General features: G+C 38.7%; 1 protein-coding gene across 2 annotated transcripts; it reads right to left on the reverse strand.

Moving 5' to 3' along the window:
- Positions 1-23,491, reverse strand: ZBBX (zinc finger B-box domain containing). 2 transcript variants are annotated; one of them, XM_064457935.1, is made up of 18 exons: positions 23,408-23,491; positions 22,712-22,825; positions 21,038-21,131; positions 18,655-18,703; positions 18,412-18,521; positions 13,206-13,373; positions 12,614-12,740; positions 11,572-11,692; positions 10,903-11,027; positions 10,586-10,686; positions 10,180-10,286; positions 9,206-9,237; positions 7,682-7,905; positions 6,675-6,834; positions 5,987-6,142; positions 4,788-5,024; positions 3,087-3,222; positions 1-1,714 (listed from the first exon to the last, which is right to left on the reverse strand). In XM_064457935.1, the coding sequence occupies exons 1-18, from the start codon at positions 23,473-23,475 to the stop codon at positions 1,639-1,641; spliced, it is 2,205 nt and encodes a 734-aa protein (XP_064314005.1). In that variant the 5' UTR covers positions 23,476-23,491; the 3' UTR covers positions 1-1,638. The 2 variants fall into 2 exon arrangements, with proteins under 2 accessions (XP_064314005.1, XP_064314004.1); XM_064457934.1 differs by having other exon boundaries at positions 7,661-7,905.
- Between the last annotated feature and the right edge of the window lie 3,741 nt (positions 23,492-27,232).

Raw genomic sequence — 27,232 nt, forward strand, 5'->3', positions numbered from 1 at the left:
AGGCACCTGACACACAGTTTCATAACTTACTGAGCGCTGTTGCTGGGGTGAAAAATGACTGAAGTAGACACATAATCCTTTCATTAGATATAAAATGGATAACAACGAGGTCAAAAGCACACACAGTGTTGCTCTCTGAATTTCATCTTCCATAAACTCATTTAAAGCGGTTACGAGAGAACTGTGGAACATAGATGGAAGATGTAAAGTGGGATATAAAGCTTCTCCTCTATAGGAAAATTTCTGTGAACAATTACCAGTAGAGTCCTGTTAGGTGATTTACCCAGAAATGGATACAAATAGCTGTCAGACAAAAGCTTTTAATTAATCCCACTTCCAAAATTCCCCAACAGAAGCGTTTATGACAGCAGTTTGATGCCTTTTTTTTTTTTTTTAATCAAAACTCAGTAGGGGGGAGCTTTTAAAATGCTTTGAAAAGCATCTTAAACACAGTAGAGGAAACTAGTGAAAGGAGGAAACAAGCGTCCACCACATTTACACGGAACACAATGAACGAAAAAAACTTTAAGGGAATCTGAAGCATGCTGCTGTGTCTGAGAATCCTGAAGATTTTAGCAAAAGACACCAGTCAGATCATTTCAAATCCACAGAAAACTACTCAGCTACTGAGTACAACTATGCATCACCTCAAAAAGAAAGCAGAAAGCCACAAACCCTGTTTACATTGAAGTACCGTGTCAGCATGTAAGAGCCAAGTGACCTTTTACTGAATTTATATTAACTAAATTTAACCTTACATTAACTGGGAAGGCGAGGAAGAAGAAACCTTTTTATACAACACAGATGCAAGAAGTTCCAAAGTAGAGTTGAGGACTTCTCATGATCAGATAGAGAAATTTAAATAGTTTGGTGAAATCAAAACCACCCAGGATCATCTTTTAACTGTATTTCCTCCTTCTTCTCTTAATCCTGAGAGGCCTGTAAGACGGCAAGTACAGCTGAATTTGGTATGCTGAACACAGATCGCTCCAAAGTGGCACGCTGGAAGAGTGAAAGCAATACAGTGCAGAAAGAAAACTGACTTCCCATTAATGTTGAGCAGAGGCAGCCAGGTTTACTGCTAGTGTATGCTACCTGCTGAAATTAAGAAGAAAGGAGTGTAGCAGGAGAAGTAAAATATACCTTGTAAACCTGTAACTTCTATTCTGCAGGGTGAAAGCCCCTTAGTGGTAAAATATATGATAAAGAGCAAAGGGTACCAGTCCTATTACACTTACTGCTATGCATCTCACCCTATGAACTTGGCCACATTGAGACACCCCCCCTTTAAGAACATTCCATTAATACCCTCTTGCACATCACCTCTCAGCTTAGCGATGTCAAACTGCATTTGGAGACATTAAATGTAATCTGCGGGCAAGGAACCTTACACTGAATAAAAATTAATGAATTAAAAAAACCTAAAAAATAATAGCACAAGTCCAGTTTTCTTTTATTCTGTTACTTCTTCATACTAATAAAAAAAGCCAAACCCAAGGGATTTAAGAATTTTTATTGACAGTTTTACAAAATAATCCTTAATAGGTAATATAGTGAGCAAAACTCAAGACACCTCTTCGTCTGCTTCTTGGTTTTGTATGATACACAGACAGAAATTGCATTAAGCGCTTTGCACGCTCACTGTAATGCAAGAACCTGTTGCTTATCCTCCAGAAGTTCTTCCTCATCATCCATTTGGCTTTCATCCCAGTCCCTTCAAAGAAACACACCACAGTGATTTTCAGCAGCTCAAATTCCTCAGACTACTCTGGTTTAAGCCTCAGTGACATACGTTCACACATGTAGAACTAAAAGGTATGAAAACAGCTTTTGCTGTGTATTTTGGAAGTGTACATACATTACAAGCTACCATATTCATTTTTTCCCCTCAGTTTTTGTCACATACATTCTCACCTCTTTAACAAGCAGGAGATACATAACACTGTCACTATTGTGCCTTAATAGTGTGCTGGCTTTGGCTGGGAAAGAGTTAATTTGCTTCCCAGCAGCTGGTATGGGGTTGTGTTTTGGATTGGTGCTGGAAACAGTGTTGATCTCACAGGGATGTTTCTGTTCCCGCCGAGCAGGGCTTGCACAGAGCTAACGCCTTTTCTGCCCCTCACCCACCCCACCAGCGAGGGGCTGGGGGGGCACAAGGGGTTGGGAGGGGACACGGCCGGGACAGCTGACCCCAACTGACCCCAGGGATGTCCCACACCACATGGCGTCATGCTCAGCACATAGAGCTGGGGGAAGGAGGAGGAAGGGGGGGACGTTGGGAGTGATGGTGTTTGTCTTCCCAAGTCACCGTTACCCGTGATGGAGCCCTGCTGTCCTGGGGACGGCTGAGCACCCGCCTGCCCATGGGAAGGGGTGAATGAATCCCTTGGTTTGCTCCGCTTGCACACGTGGCTTTTGCTTTACCTGTTAAACTGTGGGTTGAGATAAAGACAAGTTTTCTCTTTTACCCTTCCAATTCTGTCCCCCATTCCACTGGGGGGCGGGGGGAGTGAGCAGCTGTGTGGGGCTTGGTTATGGCTGGTGTTAAACCACAAAAACAGAGAAATCCCACATCCTAGAACAAGTCAGCTGAAAAGAGGGTCTCATTTATACTATCTGCAGTATTTTCAAATACTGTTTTTTCATAATAAGAAACCAAAGACAGACAGAAGTTTGGGGAACTTGTTTCCAGTCATCTCCGTAAGTCTCCAAGGCAATATAAGAGATATATCATAGACTAGGGTGAGTTAAATGCTATTGGCTCACCTGCTCAGAACTACTCTTTTTAAAGCTACCTTTCAACCAAAGAGTCTAGATGATTTTTAACAGACATACTTTATAAATCTCAGTGCTGTGTATTAACAAAAGATAATGCATTTTAAAAAAAACATAATCCAAAATTTATAATTTGGAGCTGCCCAAGAGTACTGGCTTAGAATACTAACATAAAAAAAAAGAGGTCGCTCTGACACCTATAATCAGCATGTAAAGCACCAGCAGAAAATCAAATTTCAGTTCTGGCCAGATGTTGGGCATATTGAGCCTTTTACAATATCAGAAAAACATACTCAGCAAGTGTAACTTACCTAATAGTATCAACTTTGCTGTGGCCTTTTAGCTCCAGGTTTTTATGGAAATCTGTATTATTTCCACATATCTTATCTGAGTGTCTTCTGGAGGAGGTTACGTCTTCAGAAATTACACTGCAACATTTTTCAGTACCTGAAATATTTTAGGTCATTTCAGCAACAAATATAAACAAAAAAATGCAGTACCTACACTATCAATTCTAAAGAATTTCACAGTATCAGCAAAAACTTGCCATTAAAAGTCTCAGCTCTAGCTGATGAAGGATGTCACTACATGCCCTTAAATAAATTATGACTTATTATTATACGGTTGCTGTATCATAAGAAGTAACGGAGAGGGTTTGCTTCTAAGACATTTATGCCAGTACAATATGAAACCTTCTATACAGGGCCCACTCAACCTCAAAATACAGTAGCAAATGCAGAACTCGGGTAGCTGACTAATGGTAGCACGTACTTAAAACAGAGTAATATCCCACATCCGCCAATACAAAGAGATGATCATCAAGGGTCACAGACTCTGCTACTTATACAACACAGATGCAAGTATGTTACTATTTTCCCAGCTAGCTGTAAGACTCCGCTGTGAACTTATAAATAAGTGAAAAGTATTCCAAGGAAGTAGAACAAAAAGGGAGAGAAAGAACGGGACAGTTCAATAACTTCCCTCCCTATTCTTCTCTGAGCATATTCAGCATGGACGTTCATTCTTCAAGCATTAACAAGAGAAACTCTTCCAAAAAACATGGGTTCTGATGAGTACCTGTCAAAAACGGAAGGGCAGCTGTCCTGAAATGTGATATTTGGAAGCCTCAGAAGAGCTGTGTGAAAAAACACAGCAAAGCCTAAGGTAAAACCATTTTAGGAGATAGAACACCCTGGAATCGAGACTACTGTCTACTGAAGATGCATCACAGCCAGGACCTGCTAATATTAACACACCATAGCAACTCAGGAGGGAGGGACCTTGTTACAGCCTAAGAGATGGAGTCCATCAGGGCTGCTTATGGCACAATGTGCCTTAGGCACACAGCTGATCTTCTCACTGAGATGGAATAGAAGCATCCCAGTATTTTTTTCTCTTGTATTCAAAGAACAAAACCAGAACACACCTGTTCTATTCAACCATAACCAACTGACCTTGACCACCTGCCACCTCCACCACCCTCGAAAAACAAGGAGGTGCGTTTAAAAAGTCAGAGGAAGCAGGGTTGAGTCAGTCACAAAATGAGAAGTAATGCCATGTCTATTGCACCTTATTAGCAGCCGTTCTCATCAGGACAGATTTATGAAGTTTCCTCCCCATCTCTTCCCCTTCTTGCTACCCTTGCATCCAATCACATCCAGCTCCTCACAGCACCTGGGGTCCATTATTAAATATCCAAGGAAAGGATACCCATTTAAAGTAAATTTATGATCTGATATAGAACATCCTGCAGATTTGTGCAACAAAACATGCAAAAAATTTAAGTTGCACGAAACAGTTTGCTTCTACTAAATTAAGGGTAGGTTAAAGTATGATCAAATGGAAATAAATTACTGTTCAACCACGAGAGTCTGGCATCCTCAAATGGTTTAGTACATTTCTGCACCAAAATCAGTTAGATATGAGAAGGCAAATGAAATAGCGAGTTGTTTTCATTGCGTTACTTGTAAGTTCAGGAGGAAAAAAAAAAAAAAGGCAGTATTGCCACTTACCTGTATAACTTTGTAATTCTTTTTCCAGAGCAAGTAGGGCTTCTTGGTCAGCAATATATTCCCAAAGATTTTCATCATCTTCAGTTACATCAAGGCACTTTTGTTTTGAGATCTCAGTATCAACTCCCAACATATGCACAGATGAACTCTTTGATGTTGGCTGTGTGTTTGCTGGGCAACTTCCAGTCAGTTTACACTGTAGCGTATTTGTTGACCAAGGTCTTCTAGAATCACTCCCTGAAATAACAGAAGAGGTCACAACTTCTAATAATTCAGGTTTTCACACATACAGAGAATTTTATCTCAGCTTATTAGTGACATTAGTTATAGCCAAAATTACAAATTGATCTGAAGATATTATTCATAATCTTAAGCAAAATTAATTAATAAATGTTAATAAAGGGTTTACAATTTTATTGGGAAGTAGCACCTCATACTTCAGGTGTATCTCAGGAAAAAAATATCAATTTAAATATCACATACAATGGCACAAATTTGGGAGGAGCAGAAAGACTGAGAATGTGTGTAGAGAGCTTAAAAGTTTGGTCCTGACTTCTTTTTTAATTTAAGACAACTTGAATAAAATATAGACACTTCCAAATATTTTTGGGGGATTCAAAATTGACAGTTTCAATTTCCACACACAGTGTTTTTAAAATTAAAATGCCAAACTGGTTGCTTAAGACGAGAGAAATAAATGTAAGCTACATTCCTTGAGATGGACACAGTTGAAATTGATAAAACTAACTATAAAGTGCAGATGCAGTTATGCATTACTTGTTTCCTTGTTTCTTATAGTTCATGTAATAAGTCTTATTTCAGTAGCATAAAGAAATCTTTTATTAGATCAAATCCACATTGTACTAGATGCTGCAAAACACACAAAAATACGTAATCTTGTTCTAGACAGTTTATTAAATACTCAAGCAAAGAGGGGAGTAATGGGGTAGAGGCAGGCGCAGAAACTAAGCACAACAAGAAGAACTCTTGGAAAGAGATAATTTTTAAAGTCAAAAGCCCATTCTTATGAAAACAATGCCAGGTATATAAGCCATTACACCCAAAATACAAACACAAAGACATAGATGAACACATAGAAATGGCCTAAAATTTAATTTTATCACAGGCAGCGCTTCTGTTTTTTACCTAAGAAAAATTAAGCTGTTAGAGTAAGACCTCAAAGCTGTTTCTATCCTTACCTGGGTACAACCTCCACGCTACCATCAGGCGAGGAATTCTATTTTGAGTCTCCAAACCACTTGAAGGTCTCTTCAGCTGACCTTCTAAGACACCTTGAACTACAGAGTCATCAGCGTATTCACTTACGCTCCTTTCAGTAACCCACTTTCCATCGCCTGAAATTAAGAAGTTTTAGAGGAAATTATTTGCAGGTTTTGTGTTAATATGCACTTACTGTTACTATACTGGCTGCATTTATTGTGTGTGATTTAAAGAAGTCATGCAACAAATTTTCTATGCATACTGTAAATAAAAAAATCATATAACACACTAGTAAGCTTAAATTCAAGTGAAACACTTAATATTCAGGTTCACCAATCATTTCACACGTGGTTTCATATACACCATTAAAAGCATTTTTTTGTGATGTATATTATGCACCAAAAAAAGCAGAAATTCCTACTGGAACCAAATTCTCAGGGGATGTAAAGAAACATATAAACCTATGGCACCATATTGATGTAATTTACCTCAAGGTAGTAAGTTTATTTTATCCTTCCACAGCACCAGTTGTGTGTGTTGGCATGACTGTTACCCTGAAGTGACTTCCAGAAGCAAGCTAGATCCAAGCTACGTGAAGAGAAGGATGCCTTACAGAAACAGTGATAATATGTACATTGTTTGAGGATTTTATTCATAGGCCATTACCTGGAAATGGGATACTACTGTCCACGGGGCTGGAGTCAGCACACAGTGAAGAACCTGCTTCAAGCATTACTTGTTTAGGGTTTGCACCTACAACAAAGAAACCTTCAAGTCCCCAATACCATGTACGAACAGATTTCTGTCTCTTGACTACATCCTGTAACTTGAATCAAAGAAAGATATTAGAACAGGGAAAGAAACAGGAAGCCTCATAAATTGCCCTTGTAAGTTTATATTAATAAAGTGCTCACTTCATAAAACCTGGAATGATTCTGATAGCCTGGAGTAATAGATATTCATAAGGATGACTGTTTTGCATGATATATGCGTTAAAATCCTATAAATTTCCATTGCTAATGTTGTGACAGTTTGAGTTTATTCTTCCCCTGATTGAATGGAGACATGAAAAGCATTTTTTTGTTTCCACTTATCTTTGTGTACATCAGCTAAAGTAACACTGTTTAACAATGACTCCCAGTCTAATGTCCCAACCTCCTCCATGATTATCAGCTTTCAATTTGATATTCAGAAAAAAAACCCACTTGAATAATTGAACTTCAATATGAGTATCTACAATTTTTGGCATTCAACCGAGAGGTGAAGTGACCTTGATGCTAACATGGGAAGAGCTGCCTTCCCCAACACACCTTTTTTTTGTCTGAGACTCATCTGTTCCTCCTTTTGCATTTTTTGAACATCAAGAGAAGACTGAAATTACAAACTGGAAACTACAGAGGCCTTCATGCCCTACAGATGAAATACGGTAGGCAGTGACAATCCTCTGATTAAAACAATACTCTTGATTGCTTTGAGGGCGGGAAGGGGGTCTGGAGAAGAGGGAAAAGTGGTCAAATATTTTATGGTAACTGTACAACCATCACTATCCCTCAACTGATTCAGCCACATGGCACGTTGCCTCATGCTAAACTGGGAAAGCAGATTAAGCAACATAGTTTATCTATTTAGCAATCAAAGATAAAATATTTTACCAATGAAGACTTTGTAATTACAGGCAAAACCAAACTCTGACTGTCGCAGACACTGTCCAGTTCTTGTGAATCTTTATTGGTTTTCTGCAGCTGAGTCTCAAGGAGGCATTTGTTGCTCATTAGCTCAGTAGGGTTAGAAATCTTCACAGGTTGTTTACAGGAGCTAAGTGATCTTCTCATAGTCTTCAGTTTAATACTCTCCTTTTGCACTGCATTTCTTTCAAGACTGCAGACAACTTTTTTTTCTACAAGAGTACAAAAAAAATGTAAATAGGGGTTGTTTTTTTTCATGGCAATTAATATGAATTACAACCTGCAAGTCTACTGTATTTTGTTCATGAACTTACAATATGAAACCTCCATTGAAGTTATCCCTTGTAAAATTACAAGAACAGTTACCTTTCATCAGCTTCCTACCCAACATCCAGAGGTGCCAACATACATGGACTAGACTTAGCAGGTGGTAGTACCAGTTCCATATCTAACGTATACGTTCCTGTACCTCATTGTCTATGAAAACATTAGCTCTTGATAATAACCCTAACACATTTCCAACTACCTCTTCAGGCTGATGTAATTTTTTTTAATTTTTTTTTTTTTTACATTTGGAGTGCTATAATCTAACCAGTACCAGGGAAAGAACTACAATAGCAGCAATGTCATAAAATCTCCTTAAAAGTAGTACAATGGTTTGACACACACACTATCAGGCTGTGAATGATTCTGCAAGCTGGTTTTCTTTGTTTATACAAGACTGCCATTTTATTTTTTTAATCCTGTTTCCAAAGAAGCACGTGAACCACATCTCACTAGTCAGCTCTTGGTTGCTTTTTCACATTTGAAGACTTAAATAAGCAGTTTCCTGAACTATGCACAGAAAGGGAACAAGTGCTAGGTTCTGAAGTGCTGGAGCAATCGTGTGGTACTTGCAAGAATAAGAAATTAAGCACCCTTACATTCTAACTTATTTCTTAATATTAGAAGAGTGACAATGTATTTTACACTTTTAGGACACAGATCTTTGGGACCCAAAATAAAACTGCCAAACTTTCACGGTGATTTCACTGACATGCAACAGGCACTGGAATACTTACACACAAATGACAATCTTTCATGCAGAACAGGACATCATTTATACAGTTTCTCAATCTATGTACATAAAAGCATTTTTCTACATAAAAAGGACACATGCATGCCATGCATTAAAACCAATACAGCACAGATAAACAGAGATTTGTAAGATCACTTCATCTGCTTTATAATGGGTTTGTTTTCGGCGTACAACTCATATTGGGGCAGTCTCTCCCTCAAATATGAGCTCACAACTGTGAAATTACTGTCACAGCAGATGCCTATCATTTCAAAATAGCTTGCACAGCCCATTAAACTGTGGTCAAGGGACCCACGTAGCTCAGGGAATGGTACTTAATTTAACGATCTTTAATTTTTTTTTTTGAACCATATAGCTGACTACCACATCCTATATGAGAATGCTAACAACTGTATACACTTATGTATACTGTACAAGTAACTTCCAAAGTTTACCTTGGGAAATTTCTTTAGAAGCAACAGGATTTCTGTCAAGAAGAAAAGGTGAAAAATATTGAGTGTCAGCTGTGGAAGTTAAATGACAAGAGGACTTTCTCATTATGCCTACAGTTTCTCTTGGCAAAAGGTCTGGTACTGTGTTGTTCTGTTCCGCAACTGCTGGACCACTTTTGAAACAGGGAAGGAGGAAAGAGCAGAAGAATGCAATATCATAAAAACAGATCATATCTCATCATAAATACATTCTGGGATATCAAAAGAATTGCACACGTATTATTGATTATTAGGGCTCTTAGTTTTGCCTGGAATTACAAGATTAGTCAAGTGAGAGTCTCTCAAAAGTACACAACACTGACCAGTTACAAACTTGGCTGTATGCTAATCACTGCTCCTTCTGAGGTAAGAGCATACAAAAGAAATTCTACCTGTAATTCAGGACATACACATATAAAGAAATTTTACATGATTTAACATTGGAGTGATCAAGCAAACAAAATAAAGGCATTTCAAAGCAATGCCTCTCTAGTTAGAGGCAATTAATGTACCTTGGTGGCTTGCCACAAAATCAAAGACACAAGCTTACTATTCACTAACTTCCATGGTAAATGCTTAATGGCAGCTAACCACCAAACTGTTCTTAGACTGTCTTACAAACTAGCCATCAAATCCTTAGGCCATTCAAATGAAAACTTCCAAGGACAAAGAACAGCAACACAGTATACAGAAACATAAAGGAAGGGAAAGCAGTAACTAAGTGTCATGACACTGGCACAGTCCACATCTTGTGCCAAGGATGAGAAGACGTATATCCTAACCATGCCTTAAAACAATTTACAATTTACAGTCAAGGATTCTCCCTTTTCATATGAAGTACAGCTGACTGCTGATAACAGCGCCTGTTTCTTAGGAGTGTAACTAAATCAGAAGATAGGATTATTCCCTTTTCCAAATAATCTCTGCATTTCTGATACCTTTTGCACTGCTCGAGTGGTTCAGTTTTTCCTTGCTTATTCATTCCCACAGCCCCAGCTTCCATCACCAAAAAGTCAGATGATTCTTCCAAGTCCTTGCTGTAAGACTAATTAAAAAAGAAAACCAAAAACCCATGGTCAGCAATAGATTAAAATTCAAAAAAACATTAACTCAAGTGATTAAAAGCCTGCAGTTTTTATTTTTGTCTAATTTCTTTGCAGTAGTAAGTCCCTGGACACAACAGGGAAAAATTACAGGGAACCTTTGAAAGATAAATTTTCCACATTCGTATGGAAAAGAAACAATGCACCAACTTTTTTTTTTTTTTTTTTTTAAACAGATCAATATTTAAACAAATCACTTCAAATGACTGGGAAGATTCCACATACTTTATCACATACTTACATCATCCAGAAACTCAATTGTCAAAGAGGACTCTGCACTTTCAGAAATAGTGTCAGGTACTTCTCTAAAAACAGATGTCCAATATCTCTTCACCTCTTCAACTACAAAATATAAGTAATTTGATGCATTTTGTTTTTTCCTCTTCAAGATACACTTATAAAAATGCAAGCTTTTCATTTATTATGAAGTACCTTGAATTGCTCCTTTCATTATTGTTACTTTAAGCAGAAACTGCCTATGTAACCGTTCAGCAATCATAGCAAAAAAAATCACAAGTATTTAATAGTTAAGATTCAATAAACAGAAATCTATTATACCTGTTAAGTCATTGACATCATCATCTCCTTCTCCCCCTCCTCCAATCGCAGGCTGATGTATGGTTGGTGTTTGCACAGGCCTTAAGTCTTTAATGCAACTACCAAACATTTGATCAACAGGAGTTCTAAAAAAGGAAAAGAAATAATTCTTTAAAAGTCATCATTTTTTTATATATAATATTACATTCACAAATAATAAAACCCAACAACAAAAAACCCCACCAGACGACTTACTGCAGCAGTATTAACTGCTGCTGAAAAGCAGCAACTCTTCCTAATTTCATTGAGATGACCTTGCACTTCAGGGACTGATAAAACAACTCTGGAATGTTTATTAAAGTATCCTGAAGATCGCACTTCCTTTTCTCTATAAAACTCCTGTAGCAAATGCCCCAAAATCAAACAACCATGTATCATTACTAGTCTTCAAATTCTACAATAAACTGACAGCAAAGAGAATCTCTCCAAATACTACCTGTGCAGCAATTCTGAAATACTAAGTCATCAAGTCTGGTTATAATTGTTATTTTATTAAAATAAAGCACCCTGTATACAGTCACTTTAACTCTTGGTAATATATCTAATATTTTAAAAGTTTCAATAGAACATTTGTTAATGCTTTTAAGTATTTCTAACGTCTTTCTTTAGCACCAGCAACTTCAACAATACCTTCTGTATTTCTTAAGCAAGAGTTTCTCCATGTAGCTCAGGCCATCCTTCTTGAATTCAATTTGGATAGGTTCCTTCGTAACAGTAAGATTGGTCTGTACCTCACCAATTCCTACAGATTCTGTTGGATTAAAAAAAATATATATACAGCTATTCAGATTTATAAACTTACTACTTAATGACATTATTTTTGAATGAATGTCACATTAGTAGTCTGTGCCTAGCTAAGTCTTTGCATAATTTCCAAATTTAAATGGCCAGCAGCATTATATTTACACAACATAGCCAGTAAAAATTCATGTATCACAGCTTCTCAGATAAAGGAAGATTACCACATTGGGAGGAGAGAGGAAAATCCATGACTCCACAGATAAAAATCCCACCATATCACAGGAAGAAAGAAAAAAAAGAAAAGAAATCTGTATAGTAGCTTTTGTACAAAAATACACAAAGAACAAACATCATCCACGGACCAGAGGAACCACTAGCTTGCACAAATGCCATCAGACAAGACGGGTTTTTCCTATTTTTCCATGCATACTTCAACTGATTGCATCTTTTCACAGGGACAAAGAAATATTAAGAGCCTGCGGAAGGCAAGCAGAAAATGTGCTTTGATACAACATACGAAACCCTGAGCCATGCACATTCCCTGTCTCAGTTAAAAGTTGTGACTTTATGCTTGAGCATTACAGTTCATATTAAAGTCTCATGGGAGAAACAATGCCATAGAATTGGACAGTGACACAAGCTAAACAATCTGGCCAGTGCCAGTTTGTTACAAGAATGGGGGTAAACACTAATCTGCACATTATTAAAAAAGAAAAAAAATCACTTCAGAGGTTGTTGTTAATTTATAAAGGAAAATGGAGAGAAAACTTAAACATTTACTATTCTAAGAGAAAAATCTACCTTCACTAATCAAAAATCTACTAACTCACCATAATGGCTCCTAATGTTTTTAAAATGCAATTAAAACAGAAAAATATCGTACCTGATAGAACCTCACTGCCACGCAGTTGTTCTCCGTGATCACAATTACCTTTTCTCCATTGAAGCAAAGCTTCCTCAGAAGACCTTGCCGATTCCTCCTCATTAAATATACCATTTAGTAATAATCCTTTATCCTGATTTTCAAGGCCTGAACAGGTTGACTCTGAGGACAGTTCCTAAATTAGTGCCGCAACATAATTAATACAACACTTCTGATGATAACCCTCTCCCCAGTTACGTACAATAGCAACAATACTTCTAGTGTCAGCTACGGAAATGCAGCACCCTGTTTTCTGGGCTTAGTCTAGCCACCCTGATAAACAAGATCACTCAATTTTTATGGGGTCTTACAAATAAATTGCAACATTCTATCAAGAGCAAAATAAAAAGAACTAAAAATTTTGTATAAGCACACAAAAACCTCCCAATCATTTAACTTACATGCTTTTAGCAGGCAGAAGGCAGTAGCCATGGATAGCCCACATCCTGCGTATAGGGTGGATATTATGCTGACAGACATGAACAGGCTGTGCAAGTCTGAGGGCCTGATCCCTCACTTGGCATGCTGAGGAAAAACCTAAGGCTGTTCTTCCTAAAACATCCTAAACAAAGAATTTCCCACCCCCAGAACCGTACACTACCTCAGCACTGCCTACTGACACCAGGCGAGACGACAGCTTGTCTGATGCGATCTGCTGCTTGCTATTTACTTTCTTCTGTGCATGATTAATTTCTGATTCATTCAGATTTACTTCCTCGATGAAGTGATCAACGACTTCCAGTTTTCCAACATGTATATCGGCTTCTGTCTGTTAGTGAAACATCAGGAAACCATTAATTTATTATAAACCTACACAAACATGCCAGCAAACAGCCCATTAAAAGCAGGTAGGTAACCACATATTGAAGAGTGATGGTGAAATAAGTAAATAACAACTGCAATAATCAATAGTGTGCGAATGTGTGAGCAAAAATTCAATAATCTGAATATTCCATTAGATACTACACAGGACAGACCAAGTGAGGCGTTTTATGCAGCATGTATCATTTAAACAAATTTATGAGCTAAGTACTTCATTAACGAAGTTCTGCTTACTGAAGCTTTTCAGTAGAGAGAAGTTCATCTGTAGGGGTCACCAAGAGAAAAATATTCATTTATGGAACTAACTGGAATATCCATTCACACACAAAAAGAAGTCCAGGAAAGCCCAAACTATAAAGAACTAGATAAGCTTGATTGAAAGTAGCTCCTGAAGGAGAATAACAGTTTTACTCACACTGGGACTTCACTGATTTCCAACCTTCATCAGAACACAGACAATTACTGTGGAAATGTAATATGAAGGTTTTGGTTGTCAACTCTTGAATGATTATCAAGCCAAAACAAAAAATTTATGTTCATCCTTTCCCTATGTTGCCTCCCTGTGCACAGAGACCAGAAGGAAAGATCCTTTGTCTACTAAATCCTCAAGTAAGGAACACGTTCTTACCACGAAAACCCAAGAACAGCGAAGGTACAGGCAGAGAGTGGAACCAAAGAGAGTCAAATCTGTCAAACAGCCATTGCAAAACTAGAATGTACTCATGTCTCCTCCTTTCCACCCGCCCTACGGTATAATCAACCCAGCGACTTTGCAGCTGCTGGTTGCACATTAAATGGTACTTGTGACGCGCCAGTGAGTATGTGCGGAGACTAACCACTGCAAACAGCGGTTACTTTTTTCCCTTTGCAGTATTCCCCTGATCCTTACACTGCAGTGATGAATAAGGTTCAAAGTTTACTGTATGAAGACACATGCGTTGCCTTTTTCCTCAAAGCTAGCAGTCTGTAACTGACAGCAATTCTTTTTTCCTCAGCATCACCAAGACGTTGCCAACACACATGGAGATCACAGAGATGTATACTTAAAGAGGGGAATTTCTCTCGGTAATTGCCCTTCTCCTCAGCTCATTCTGCTTCCTATGGCACATGCATTCAGAAGTACATAGCTAAAGATTGCACTGATTTCTTTTTCACCACATGAGCAAAATAATCTTAACATTACAGGAGAATTCAGTAGCAGTCGCATTCCTCTGAACAAGAGATGTAGCTTCATACACCTGCTCTCTTTGAGCAAGCATAGTTGCACTACGTATGGTTCCTTCTAGTACTCTGGCACCCGGTATGTAATAGCAGATGATCAATACTTGAAAGGCTCACCCTGCTGTGTTATTTGTACAAACATCATCTTCACTGAGATTTTGCTCAATTGCTTCAAAACACTTAAACAAGAATTGCCAAGCCGAGTTTAGAGAATACTTTCAAAGCCTGTTTGTTTTGGCCTCATGTTAAACTTCCTAGCAGCTGAACTCAGATGCTAATTTTCTCCTACTTTGATGCCTAACCATCACAGGCCATCTCTGCACCCTTTTGTTAGCTCCCTTTATTACGAGAGGAAGTTTCTAACTAGTTTCGTAGTAGGACTGGAGAAAGTAAGACAATGACAAGGGGGCAGGGGCCAAGAATCAAGGCAACTTAAGGTGGAATTCTCCTGATGCAGATGGATTGATCGCAGCACGCCATGATTCTCAGTTTAAATCCTTGTATTCTTCCAGTCAACTGCTGCTGTATATGACCTTGAATCCCCACAATAAAGTGGATTGACATTTTGGAATTTATTTACCACCAAAAGTGAAATAAGTGGCTTATCCCTTTAAAAAAAAAAATGCATCTATCAAAGAGAATGCATTACAAATGTCAAGATTTATCATTGTTGCCTTATTATTGTTACCACCCAGTTTTCAGTTCTAGGTCTAAAAGATCTGCTACAGGCTATAAAAAAAAAATAAATCCCAAGTAGTCTGCATTTACATGTGTGTGGTGAAATATTTTTATACGTGAGCAAAACAGCCCATGGAAAATCTTTTCTATTGACTGCATAACTCAGGATAGCACATCATCCCAAAAAGATGATTTATTGCTGGCTTTTTGTTACTCACGGGATGGTGCATCCTTCTGTAACCGCCTTAGATTCCAACCTGAAGTTTTTCATCAAATGATGTAATCTTCCTACTGACATACTATAAGCAAGGATCATTTTGATAAAGATGTATTTATCAGACCAATAATTTTGACAATTTACTGCAGTACTAAAAGGATTCTATTTCTGGAAAGAAAGAATGAGATAATCAAATAAATTTTAGTGGGATAACAGAATGACATATCCAGTGACATCACTGAAAAGTGCAATTTGCCTTGAGGAAAACGTCATATGGTAGAACTGAAATAGTCAAATCAACTTACACTTAATCAAGACCCTGTCTTCACTTTCTGTATTTATGTTAGCTTGCAGTTTCACGATAAACTAACTTTGATTCTCTGTAATCATAACAATGACATAAGGAATCTAAACATTTATTTTCATAAAAAGTGCCTGGCATGGCTTGTCATTGATTCGCTAAGTCCAGCTATCAAGCAGCTATCCTTAGTGTAGGAATGAAAGAAAATGAGAACAACCATAATAATATATATTTAGAAAGGCATTTAAAAAAGCAAATCATGGCATTTATCAAAATCAAATTTGGAATAACCTTAGGAGAACAAAAACAGTGGTTTTGTCCAAAAGATAAAATCTAAAATGCACTAACAACTTGGTCCAAAGAAAAAAAAGAAAAAAAAAAAAAGAGTTGTTACAACCCATTTATGAAATACAATCAAATATAACGCATGAGGAACTTAAGCTTGTTACAATTAAGTGTTATACAATAATTTTAGGAGGAATCTTTACTACCCTTATTATAAAATTATAAAATTTTTATTGTTTCATAACAGATATGCAACATAAATTTGTATGTTAGACACCGAATACTACTGAGCTGAATAATAAAACTACACGCAACTTCGGTCTCCACAGGACTGTATAACATTTTACTTCCATTGCAGTTTATTCCTTTGTGAGTAGAGCCCAAGTATGAAATGCTTGAATGCTGAAAGCAGCATCTGACCAAACAGGCATAATTAAAGTGGGAATTCAGAGTTTCAAGCTTACTTATAACTATATTTAAATTACAAGTAACATAGCCTGTTAAATATACTCATAAGGGTATGTAATTGTCTTTGATGAATGAACAAACACCTCTGGCCACTTTCAATACTTACAGATTTTTTCCTAACATGCCTGACATCCAGCAATTTGGAAGAAGTCTCAAACAATATACCAATAACAGTATCTCAAAGAGCCTGTGTAAAAAAAATCTCCTGACCCAGCAATTTGTCACATATTTCCAACCACGTAACACTGGCACTGGTTCAATTTAACTCAAGATTTCCATGAGGCGTGCGTAACTATAAAACCCATCAAGACACAAGAAAAGATGGCATGATTTTCTCCTCAGTATGTACTGCAACAGAACAGCTATGCTATTTGCTTCTATGAAGACTTTTTTTTAACTGAAAAACTTTATACTGAATACCACTAAACAGACACACAGAAATACAATATCTGTTCCTTCTGTTTTGAGTGTTAGCAGCTCCAACTGTTTTAATTCGCTGTGAGTGCCATACAAATATATCACGGCACGGGTTATGGGGCAGGAAATCTAAGAGAGGCATGACTTTTTTAGAATTAAAATGCTATTTTCTTATTCAACAGTGGAGCTACTTTATTTGCATAAGTTACTCCTAAGACCAAATAGTGCGTGGCTATATTGTGTTTTGGAGATTAGGTTTCATATTTATACTTGCTAAAAGGCAAAATCACTTTATTAGATATAAATCACCTCATACTTGATAATACTAATTTCCACTCTATCATAACCAGCAAGTACCCCCTCAGAAAGCAATCAGAATTAGGAACATGCCCTGGTGCTTATCAAAGTATTTAAAATTACAAAATATTCATGGACTGCTGAATTTTGCCCTATCTGCCTACAACCATACATCGTGTTTTAATAGTATGGTAGTGTTCTTGAGTTAAGCAAGAGATCAGCCTCCTTCAGTCACACGCACATGCTGGGAAAATTAATAAAAATACAGCTTAAAGTAACTCCCTTTTAAAGAATAATTCTGATAACAGAATCATTTAATGTCTCCTTGCCATTCAGGCTGATCAGCACATAAAACCTCACTTTTACCTTATGAGCTCTTTATCACAGGAAGAAATCCTAGAACTAAAGTGGATATCACCAATATATTTTGGGAAACAGGTGAAAAACACTATTACTTTAATTCCAATTCCAGCAAGATAAGATATTTAAATAAAGTAGGATCAAATTAATCCCAAATATGTAAATAATTTTTTCCTCTCTTTAAGTTGCTGCACATCTAATAGTCAATATAGCACCTCAAGCTGACCATCTTAGAGAAGTCTTATTTTCCCAGAAGAACAAACTGCAAAAATAAGGTATTAGAAATCTTCAATTCACCAGAAAAGTAAGGTTAAAAGTTCAAATGAGCTCCTTGACTTTATTACTTCAAAGCAGCAATACTGCCATCGAAAAGGTTCCTTTTTACAGAAGGGGTGGAGGCAGCTAGAACAATGATGTCCACAGGCTACCATAGCACAACTCCATTACACAGAAAAGCTAACACGCAGAAAGCTAACGTCGTAGTTAGACACCTGCACCTGTGTTTTAGGGATGCACACATATATTTCCATATGTAGGTCTCTTCACAAAGGAGCCTGGAAGCGAATTCCAGGTCAGACAGCTTGTCTGTGCAGACCACAGCTTCCAGCCTGGACAAACCCATGGTAATTCATTTTACAACATATTGTATTGCACAATACATGTGTAGACACTGCCACAAAGCTACCATACATACACATTATATTCTGTTGCTATAGAGTAATTCTTAAACCATTTACTTACCGGCAGCGCACTCTTAATTTCACACAGTCCACATGCTATCCCCTTCACTACAGATTTTTCATGAGCTACAGCATTTGCCATTTCACGCTTAAGTGGTTGTTTCACTGGCTCTGGGAAAACAAAGCAAAACAAACCCAAACGCAGTACTATAGTCTCTGATTTCTTAATCGCAGCAACCTCCAAGAACCAGGTACTCTACCAGGAGTTTGTGAGTTTTTATTTAGTTAACAAAGATGTTTTTACCTTGACTCTGTCCTTTGAGTATTTGCAACTTCACTTTTCCTGAAGAAACCTATATGGAAGAGTATTTACATATATATAGATAGATATATAAGGTGCTAATGACAATGAATAAAAGCATAACTTTTACAGAATTAAGATGTTACTAGGAAAATAGCTAAGCTTGTATTTAAAGAGAAAACTCCATGTATTGTTCATGACAGCCATTCAGTCTGCGACCAATATCCCTCCCCATTAATGAAATTACACCACCCTTGTTTGCCCAGCCAGGTATGCAGCAAGTGTCTTCCGCAAGCACTGACCTTCAGAACTTTCATAACCATAGTGACTTAAGCTCAAACGTCAACCAGTCAAGTCTACTGCATACATAATCTGCACATATATCTACCTACAGTTTGTTGGGAGTGGGGGGAGGCATTAGTTTGTGTTCCTTCTGCTTTTCCTCATTACCTTCCCACGATCTAGCACCCCAGTGCCAGATTTGCAACATTTTTGCTCCTTGGTTTTTCCCTGCAAGCAGGCCACACTGCACCCTCACTTCCCCTGCCACTCTTTGGCATCTGCAGGCATTTTAATTTTGCCCTTTTGAAAATTGTGCCCTATGCATCTTCTCCCCAGCCCTCACAGTTGAGATTTGAAGTCTTTGAAGTAGTAACAGCTCTGAGTTACTTGTCTCACAGAAGGGGAATGAGAAAGAGGTGGGTTAAAAAAAATCTTTTCATTCTAATCCTCTCTTCTACTCATGGGCAAGTAGGCAATTTTACTGAAACTGAGTGTGTTGGCTGAGGAGACCTTCACACCAAGCTGCTGTTGCTTCAAAAGACTTCAAATAGCAACTGCCACAGCTTAGTCTGAAGCTGTCATTGTCTCTTTTTCTTTCAGACTTACATAAGTTTAGTTTCAGCCAGTTTCAAATAGTCTCTCTTAATTAACAGCTCTCATTTCAACACAGCTTACGGAGCGTGGCTTCCAGAAAAAAAAATTGTAAGAGAAAACCCTCCTTTTATGTCCCACTCAGCCCAATTTGCATGCCCCATCAATGCCTGCTAAAGGAAAGAGGAAGTATCTCTAAGTTGAATTAGTTTAGATTTGGGGATCCCCTACAGACTTTTTGTAATAATTCATGGAACAAGTAAAGAACATAAGCTCTGCTAAAGAAACTCGTATTTTAACAGCACTCGTGAACCTTATTTGATGCTGGATACACCTAATGCTTGCTTCCACGATGTATAAAGGCTCAAGGACAACAGTCTAAGCTGCTCAAATGATTAATTTATTTCACCAGAAAATGAAATATTAAGACTAGGTTATTACAGTTGGAAGCCATAACACTCCCTACAGAGTCTAGTCTTCAGCTACTTACAAATTTGACTGACTGCTACCATTCCCACACGTCTGCCTTACCCTTAATATTTTGAGAGTTTGAGCAAAACTGCCCTAGTCATTTCCAAAGGAAATAAGGAAAACACCCCACTGTGTACATATTAAAAAGAAAATATTTCAATGACTTAGCAGGGAAGTTCTACATCCCTCCTTTTATCTATGAGCAAGGACCTCACAGAACAAAGATCAATTGATAAACCTAATCCACATTTTAAAACACTGAGAAGCATTCCATCTCAGTCCAAGAGAACGGACTGAGTCCAGTCCTTGCCCAAGAGAATGCTTCCAAGATGTTTAACCCACACTTGACCAACTAGCAGCAGTCCGTAGAGGATGAAGGTAGGACTTTTCCAGCTACTGTGCACCACGTGGCAAGTCAGGTTCTCAGTCTCCTCTGTACTACTGAAGGAAATCCAGAAGCATCCTGAGAAAGGTTATAGGACATGCAGAAGTGGGGGTGGGCAGAGAGAATGAACCACAGAGTTATATGGGAGTGCTACTGTGAATGCAGATGCCATTACGCAGTGACTGAGATAAAGAGAAAACTTTAACTGTAGTATTTTTGTAATGTGGTGTGCCTTTTTCATAGCTTTTAACTAGGAAGATAGAGGACGTGTACTCAAAACTTCACGTGAAGCCTTGTATTGCAGATTCATTATGGACATTAGACAAGGCCTAATTAATTTGAAAGACAAGCTCCCGATGACTTCCATCGCTACCAAATTAGACTCTTACAATATTAAATCTGTAGAAGCAATGATATTTTGCTGTCTATTGCAATTAAAATAAAACAACAGATCACCAAACAGAACCTGATGTTCCTCCAGCTCAAAGGGAAACACAAGCTTGGCACGGAAAAATAAACAATCAGAAATTTTACTCAGCAGCTGTTTAACCTTTTATTTTTAGAGTCTTTAAAATTGCCATGTTCTGTAGCATAGATGTTCTAAAACCTGTTTTGTTTTAAATAGCTTTAACTGCAAATATACTGATAGCTTACTACCTTATTATTGTTTGCTTTGCTTTGTGACAAAACTCGGGCTTGGATGGCCACTGGTCCTGCCTGTCCAGATCGCCAGTGATAAGCACTTGATTTCCTATGAACCAAGAGCAAGAAGGAACTTACAAATTAAGTCTTCTGTAAACCAAAGAAGCACAAAGGTCTTCCTTCAGGTTTTTAAAGAAAAACAGAGTATCACAAAGAAAGTACTTGTCTATAGCATCATCAGTTCCCCAAAACACAAACACCTCTCTTCCACTGAAACCTGTTTCACATCTACTTTAATAGTAGTAAAAACATCAGATCTATAAGAAAGTACTTATTTTTACACAAATTTGGTCTAAGGTTTTAAACATAGAAAATCCCATCAATTCTCTAAGGTTGGTTTTAGAAGAATAAAAATGTAACAGAAGTACAGTTTAGATAAGTCTTCATTGTCCCAGTTTACTCCAGGGCGTTCATCCAGCACAGCTAAAATGCAGCATCTTTTAATTTTAATAAGCCAGGAAGAGATACCTACAATTAAATTTCAGTGAATATCAGTTTAGATATTAACTACTACGACAAACATGGTAGATAGTGGGGAAGAATTTAAGGCTGAGGGAGATTAAACAGTGATTTTCAGCTTTAGCACACTGCATAATGCACTACTGCATAGTGTTTAGCAAGAATTCAAACGACTGATCTACTTTGTTTTGCAGAAAACCAAACATGGTGCAAAACAAACTAAAGCATGCCAAACAAGGGGAAAGGAAAATGTGTTGGAGAGAGGAGGGATGATCTCCCTACCAGTGGCACAAACGGCGATTATTCCTGTCATTTAACTCACCATAACAACATTATCAGGGTTTGCAGGTCAAGGCCATGACAGCAATACAAAAACAGTTTTGTCACAGGTGAGAACAATACGGAGAGAAAAAGTGCCACGCGCTATCTGGAAAACACTGCCTCAACAGCTCAAGCAAAAGTTAACAGAGCTGCAAACAGCAGGCCCTTGGCATTACCAAGACTAAGGCACTAAGGTATCCAAGGCACTTGTACCCCCGGTGACAAAACATGTCAGGCAAAAGTACAAAAGAGACGGAAGCAGATGTTGCAGGGATTTGCTAACATTCAGAGTGAGCCAGTAACAGAGCTGAGGCTGAAACTTCCACCCTAGCACTTGCTTCATTACATTATGCTTACTTCCCAAGCCGTGTTGCCATCATACACAAAATGCCTTTCTGAGAAGCTACACAGATGCATGTAAAACAGGATCAAAGCAATATTAAGAACAGCATCCTCTTGGGAAACGTCAGAAATAAGATGAAAATATTGCAAGAGAAAATACTTTCCATCTCCTGCTTTAAAATGAAGGTGATAAATCCAATCAGACAGGGGGAAAAGGGAGACTGAGCAAAAAGGATCTCTGCCTCTGAAAGAACACTCCTGCCAGGAAGGATTTGTTTACTTCAAAAAAATAAAAAAAAAAAAATCAATCAAAATTTCACATGGGGGTTTAAAAATAAGAAAGACGTAAGGTAGCAAATCTATCACTGGGAAGAAAGACTGGCGAGACTGAACGCAATTGTGAATTCCAAACTTTGCAAGAGATCCCACCTGGGGAGGGTGGGGGTGGGATGGGGTGGAGGGAGCATCTCATTGGATTCCTTTTCTTGAAACAGATATTTAACTTACTTTCTCTCTTCTTTTTCTCTACTCATGTTTGACTGTAGTTGCCGTAATTTCTTCTCCATCTCTCTGTTTTCTGCTTCTAACTGCACTTTCTCCAACTGCAATTCTCTGACAGTTCTGGAGAAGTTAAAGTAGTAAAATATTCATTAGAAATTACATGAAAGACAATAAGGTACCTGAGGTTTGAAGAAGCAACAAAAAAAAAGTTGAAGAATTTGTCATTAAAGGTACGTCACTCCTACCTCCCAGCAAGACTGAAAACAGTTCTGGAAAATTTAGGGCAGGTCAGGTGCGAACTCCTTGGACCCAAGAATATCTCATTACAGAAGGGTATGCTGACAGTGATATGGCTACTTCAATGCAAGCTTTAGAGTGGTACAATCGTGTCTGTATTCGGAAAGATTTGTTGCTTAATTATATTAAAATAAACTATCCCAGTGAATCCTTTAGTATTGCCTGTTTACAAAGTATATATCTTAGATATACAGAGTTATAAGACCTATAACTTACTCAGAAAGTAGATTAAAGCCTAAGAAAAGAAAGGCTTAAGGATAAAAGTGTAGGGAAAATACTAGACGAGAAACACATTATGATTCTTCTTGCTCTTACACAAATAAGCTCTTCTACTTAATGTTGCATTAAAACTTATTAAAACTAATGCAAAAACATCTCTATCACAATCAGATAAAATGCACTTACTTTGCTTTTAATCTCACCGAGGTTCCAGTTTTTGAGCCTGGGAGTATTACAAAATCATTGATGTTCATGATTCCCAGTATAATCTCTTCTAAAAAAGGGAATTTCAATTATCTACAGTTAGCAACATGTTGAAATGGGAATTTGATTGAAATTAAAACAGTAAAATCTTGTTACAAATCTAAAAATATTAGTGTACACGAGGAGAGAAATGAAGCACGGAACTTGTTTATACGAAGTGCCAATAAAATCCTAGAGCAATTCTGAATTAAATTTAATGGAAGAAAAACTTTTTATTACATTCATAATACCAGGGAAAAGATTTACTTGTCTGTTTCATTTGGGCAATTCCCTAAAGTTCAATGAAAGCAGTTTAATACTAAATAAAACACAGCTTTCTTGAACCAGGCCCATAGAAAGCACAGAGAAGGAGAAAATTGTATCAGTGGCTATGAACTCAAACCATCTCAACTGATTTGAACAGATGTCTTCTGACATACACAGATTGATACAAAAGAATACAATAACTCACAGAGCAGAGTTATTCCCTATTCTCCGACTTCAAAACAGTAGTATTTTAAAGCGAGTTTTTCCCCCAGCTTGTAAAATACTCTTCCGACAAGCAAGTTCATACAGCATGGAGTCCAAACTGAAGCTTAACATCCACATGCTCCCTGTGCAAGAATGTTCGCTGTATAACTAGTACGGGCTATGCAGGCTGCTGGAAGAAACATGCTGACACTCGACTTCAAGCGCAGTGCCAAAGCTGCACATTTACTCGTGCTGCTGGGATGCATATGGAAGAAGGGAAAAAAAGCCTTTACAGTCCCGAGACTTATAGATGACAGGACATTTGGAAACTGCTCTTCAGCTGTTGGCTATCAGATTCCAGCTGAAAGCAGGACCTAACTGAAATGATGTGGAGAAACTTAGTATTTGAAACACATCAAATGTATAACTGAGCTCAGGAGCAAAAGTTCAGTACTACCTAACAGTAAAAAGGGAGGAAAACATCTGAAGCCAGCTTACCAGGCTCAAGGAAGGAAAAATATATTTTTAATAAACTTATATTTTTAATAAACTTCAACTTATTCCACTGGAAGCAAATATTTAAAGAGGTAGCTTAAAAGTGTGATAGTATCACAGATAAAACCATCTACAAAGTTTCAGGAATACAGTAATACCAGGTGGGGAAAAAAAGCATAAAGTTACAGATAACAGGGGACATAGACGGCGATCAAAACCTGAATTGTTCTGAGAAAACACGTTAATTCATTTAATAGCTATTAGAAAGTAATTCTGGTTTTTATCAGAACAGCTGTTAAACACTGAGACTGTAACATTCAAAGTTAAACATACACCATTTGAGGAAACAAACACCCGCAAGGTGGGCTGTCAGGACTGCCAGGTAAGCCCACCAAAGGCAAGTACTAAAGTGGCAAACCCAAACGCCTCAGAAACAAACTGTACTTGGAAATAGACTTGTAATTGAAATACAGGCTAGAGTTCTTTTTTTCTGTGTGCTTTTTGTTTACCTACAAATCCTTTTCTCTTTCTAATAGGTGAGGCAAATTTCCAGTGAGGCAGAGAGTGAAGCAACTCATCAACATAAACAAATCAAGCATTAATTATCCACATCCTTTCTGTAAGGTCCTCTACACACAGTAGTACTCAAATTTCTTCATTCTAGCAGATTCCTCTGTGCTGCTAGTGGATATACGGCGCACAAAAAAATTTCATTTAGCAGAAAGATAATTAAGTCAATTTAAAGCCTGTACAGCTAAATGAACACAAATCCCATATACCCTGTATCTCAGCTTAGCTCAAATTTCTTCCTAATCAATTTAAAGATAGTTTTATAACTTAAAGACAGGTGAAGATGGGCACAGTTTATTTCAAACTACAAGAGTTTAAGGAGAGCAGACTAAATTCCAACAGCTTTCTCACATCAATAAACCCATAAAATCCAAAGGGATACTACCGTATATGTAATAGCTCACATCCAATTATCATAACTATGAACATGGATTTCATGCTAGATTGAGTCCTATCCACTTACCAATAATTCAAACTAAACTATATCCTTTGAAGAAGAATTCTTAGTGTAAGGAAGAATTTGTCTAGCACCGATCTCCACCCATTTGCTGTTAATTAGACCAGCAGAGACTTCTGGTCCTTCCCAATAATTCCTATTAACATTTCACTAATTGGTTAAAAAAAAGATACATTAAAAAAAAAAAAAGAAAAATCACACAAACTTTGATTGCCTTGTAAATCTGCTCCTAACAGCTACTCTAAATCCAGCAGTCAGGAATGCTAATGTAGTCTCTTGGGATAAACTCATATTCTCCATGTCCCAATATAAGTGACATTGGCCATTTCAAACTTCACTCTCTGTTTTTAAACAGATTATTCATTTCTATGTTTCATGTCATACAACATGCGTAAAGTAACATCATGAAAACCAGTTTAAAACAGTTAAGTGATACTTTCCCTGAATTATTTTCCCATACCTAGCAATGACTACAAGTCAACACCTATTTCTACCAGTTGTGCGTCTTCACTGTTTAACGAAAAATTATGATTTCAACTATATTTTAAGTAACTTCAAACACAAAAGACACTAGCTGAATGGTCTGTCCCTCCACATAACCTACCAAAAAAAAAAGAAATCACATTCCCAGGTATGTTTCATGAGATAAATGCCTTGTCACCACACTAGACACCTGCAGCAGCTGCCCTGTGAACTGCAGAAGCATTGCCCAGGAGCGAGCAGAGCAAAGGAAGACGCAGGTGGGGATAAGCGCAGGTGAATAAATGGAGCAAAGCCAGTACTTCCCTTTAATACTTCTGTCAAACTCTACTCTCTGCTAAGCAAGGCTTAGGTTTCAGCCAGTCCAGACGACAGCTCTAGGAAAACAGAGAACAACGCACAAGGCAGACAAAAAAAAAAAAAAAAAAAAAAAAAAAGTATTAAAAAAACCTCTTTTTTAACACTGTAAAGGCAATGGGTGCTGTTTTTTGTTTCGTTACCAATGGATCTGTTTTTCACGGACGCTGACGAAAGGTAGGAAGGACAGGGAAGGAGGAAACTGCCTAGAACTGTAACCTAAACCCAGACCGCCGTAAGGAGCGGGGAATAGAGACGCGGACAGGAGGAACACAGACTGCAACCCCAGGGGACGGCGGGGAGGGCGTCCCGGGCAGCACCCGGGCACCCGCTCCTGCCCCGAGCGTTCTCTCAGCCCTTCGGCACCGGCCTCGGCCGGCGGCAGCTCCCGCGGAGGGACCCTGAGGGGGCCGCCTCCGGGCGCCGGCGGGGCTCTCCGGGCCGCGCGGCCGCGCCACCCCCGCCCCGGCACAGGCTCGGGTCTCCTCCCCGGGCTGCCCCCGGCCGCCGAACGGCGAGCTCACCCCGCGGGGGTGGATCTGGATCGGCCCCGGCCCCGGCCCCGGCCCCGGCCCGCTCCGCCTCAGCGCTGCCGCCGCCGCGCGCCGTTGCCATGGCAGCGCCGGCGCCCTGCGTCACCGGCCGGGCCGGACGCACTGGGGCGGGGGGGGGAGGAGAGTCCATTTGGCGCAGTGGGGGTGGGTTGTGGAGACAGACCACTGCGGGGGAGGGTGCGGGGCCGGGCGGCGGCGGGAGGCCCCCGCCGGGGCGATAAGAGGAGCAAGGCCGGGGCCCCCCATCCCCGCCGGCCCCCTGCGGCTGGACGGGCCTCGGCGCCTGCCCACGGGCGGTAAAGCTCCCCCGCAAAGTCCCTTTGCATGGAGCGGGCGCGGTGCTGCCGCTGGCATGCGCACCGCCGGCCGCCGTCGGGCCGCGAG

The sequence above is a fragment of the Phalacrocorax carbo genome, chromosome 7 (genome assembly GCF_963921805.1).
Source record: "Phalacrocorax carbo chromosome 7, bPhaCar2.1, whole genome shotgun sequence".
Taxonomy (NCBI): domain Eukaryota; kingdom Metazoa; phylum Chordata; class Aves; order Suliformes; family Phalacrocoracidae; genus Phalacrocorax; species Phalacrocorax carbo.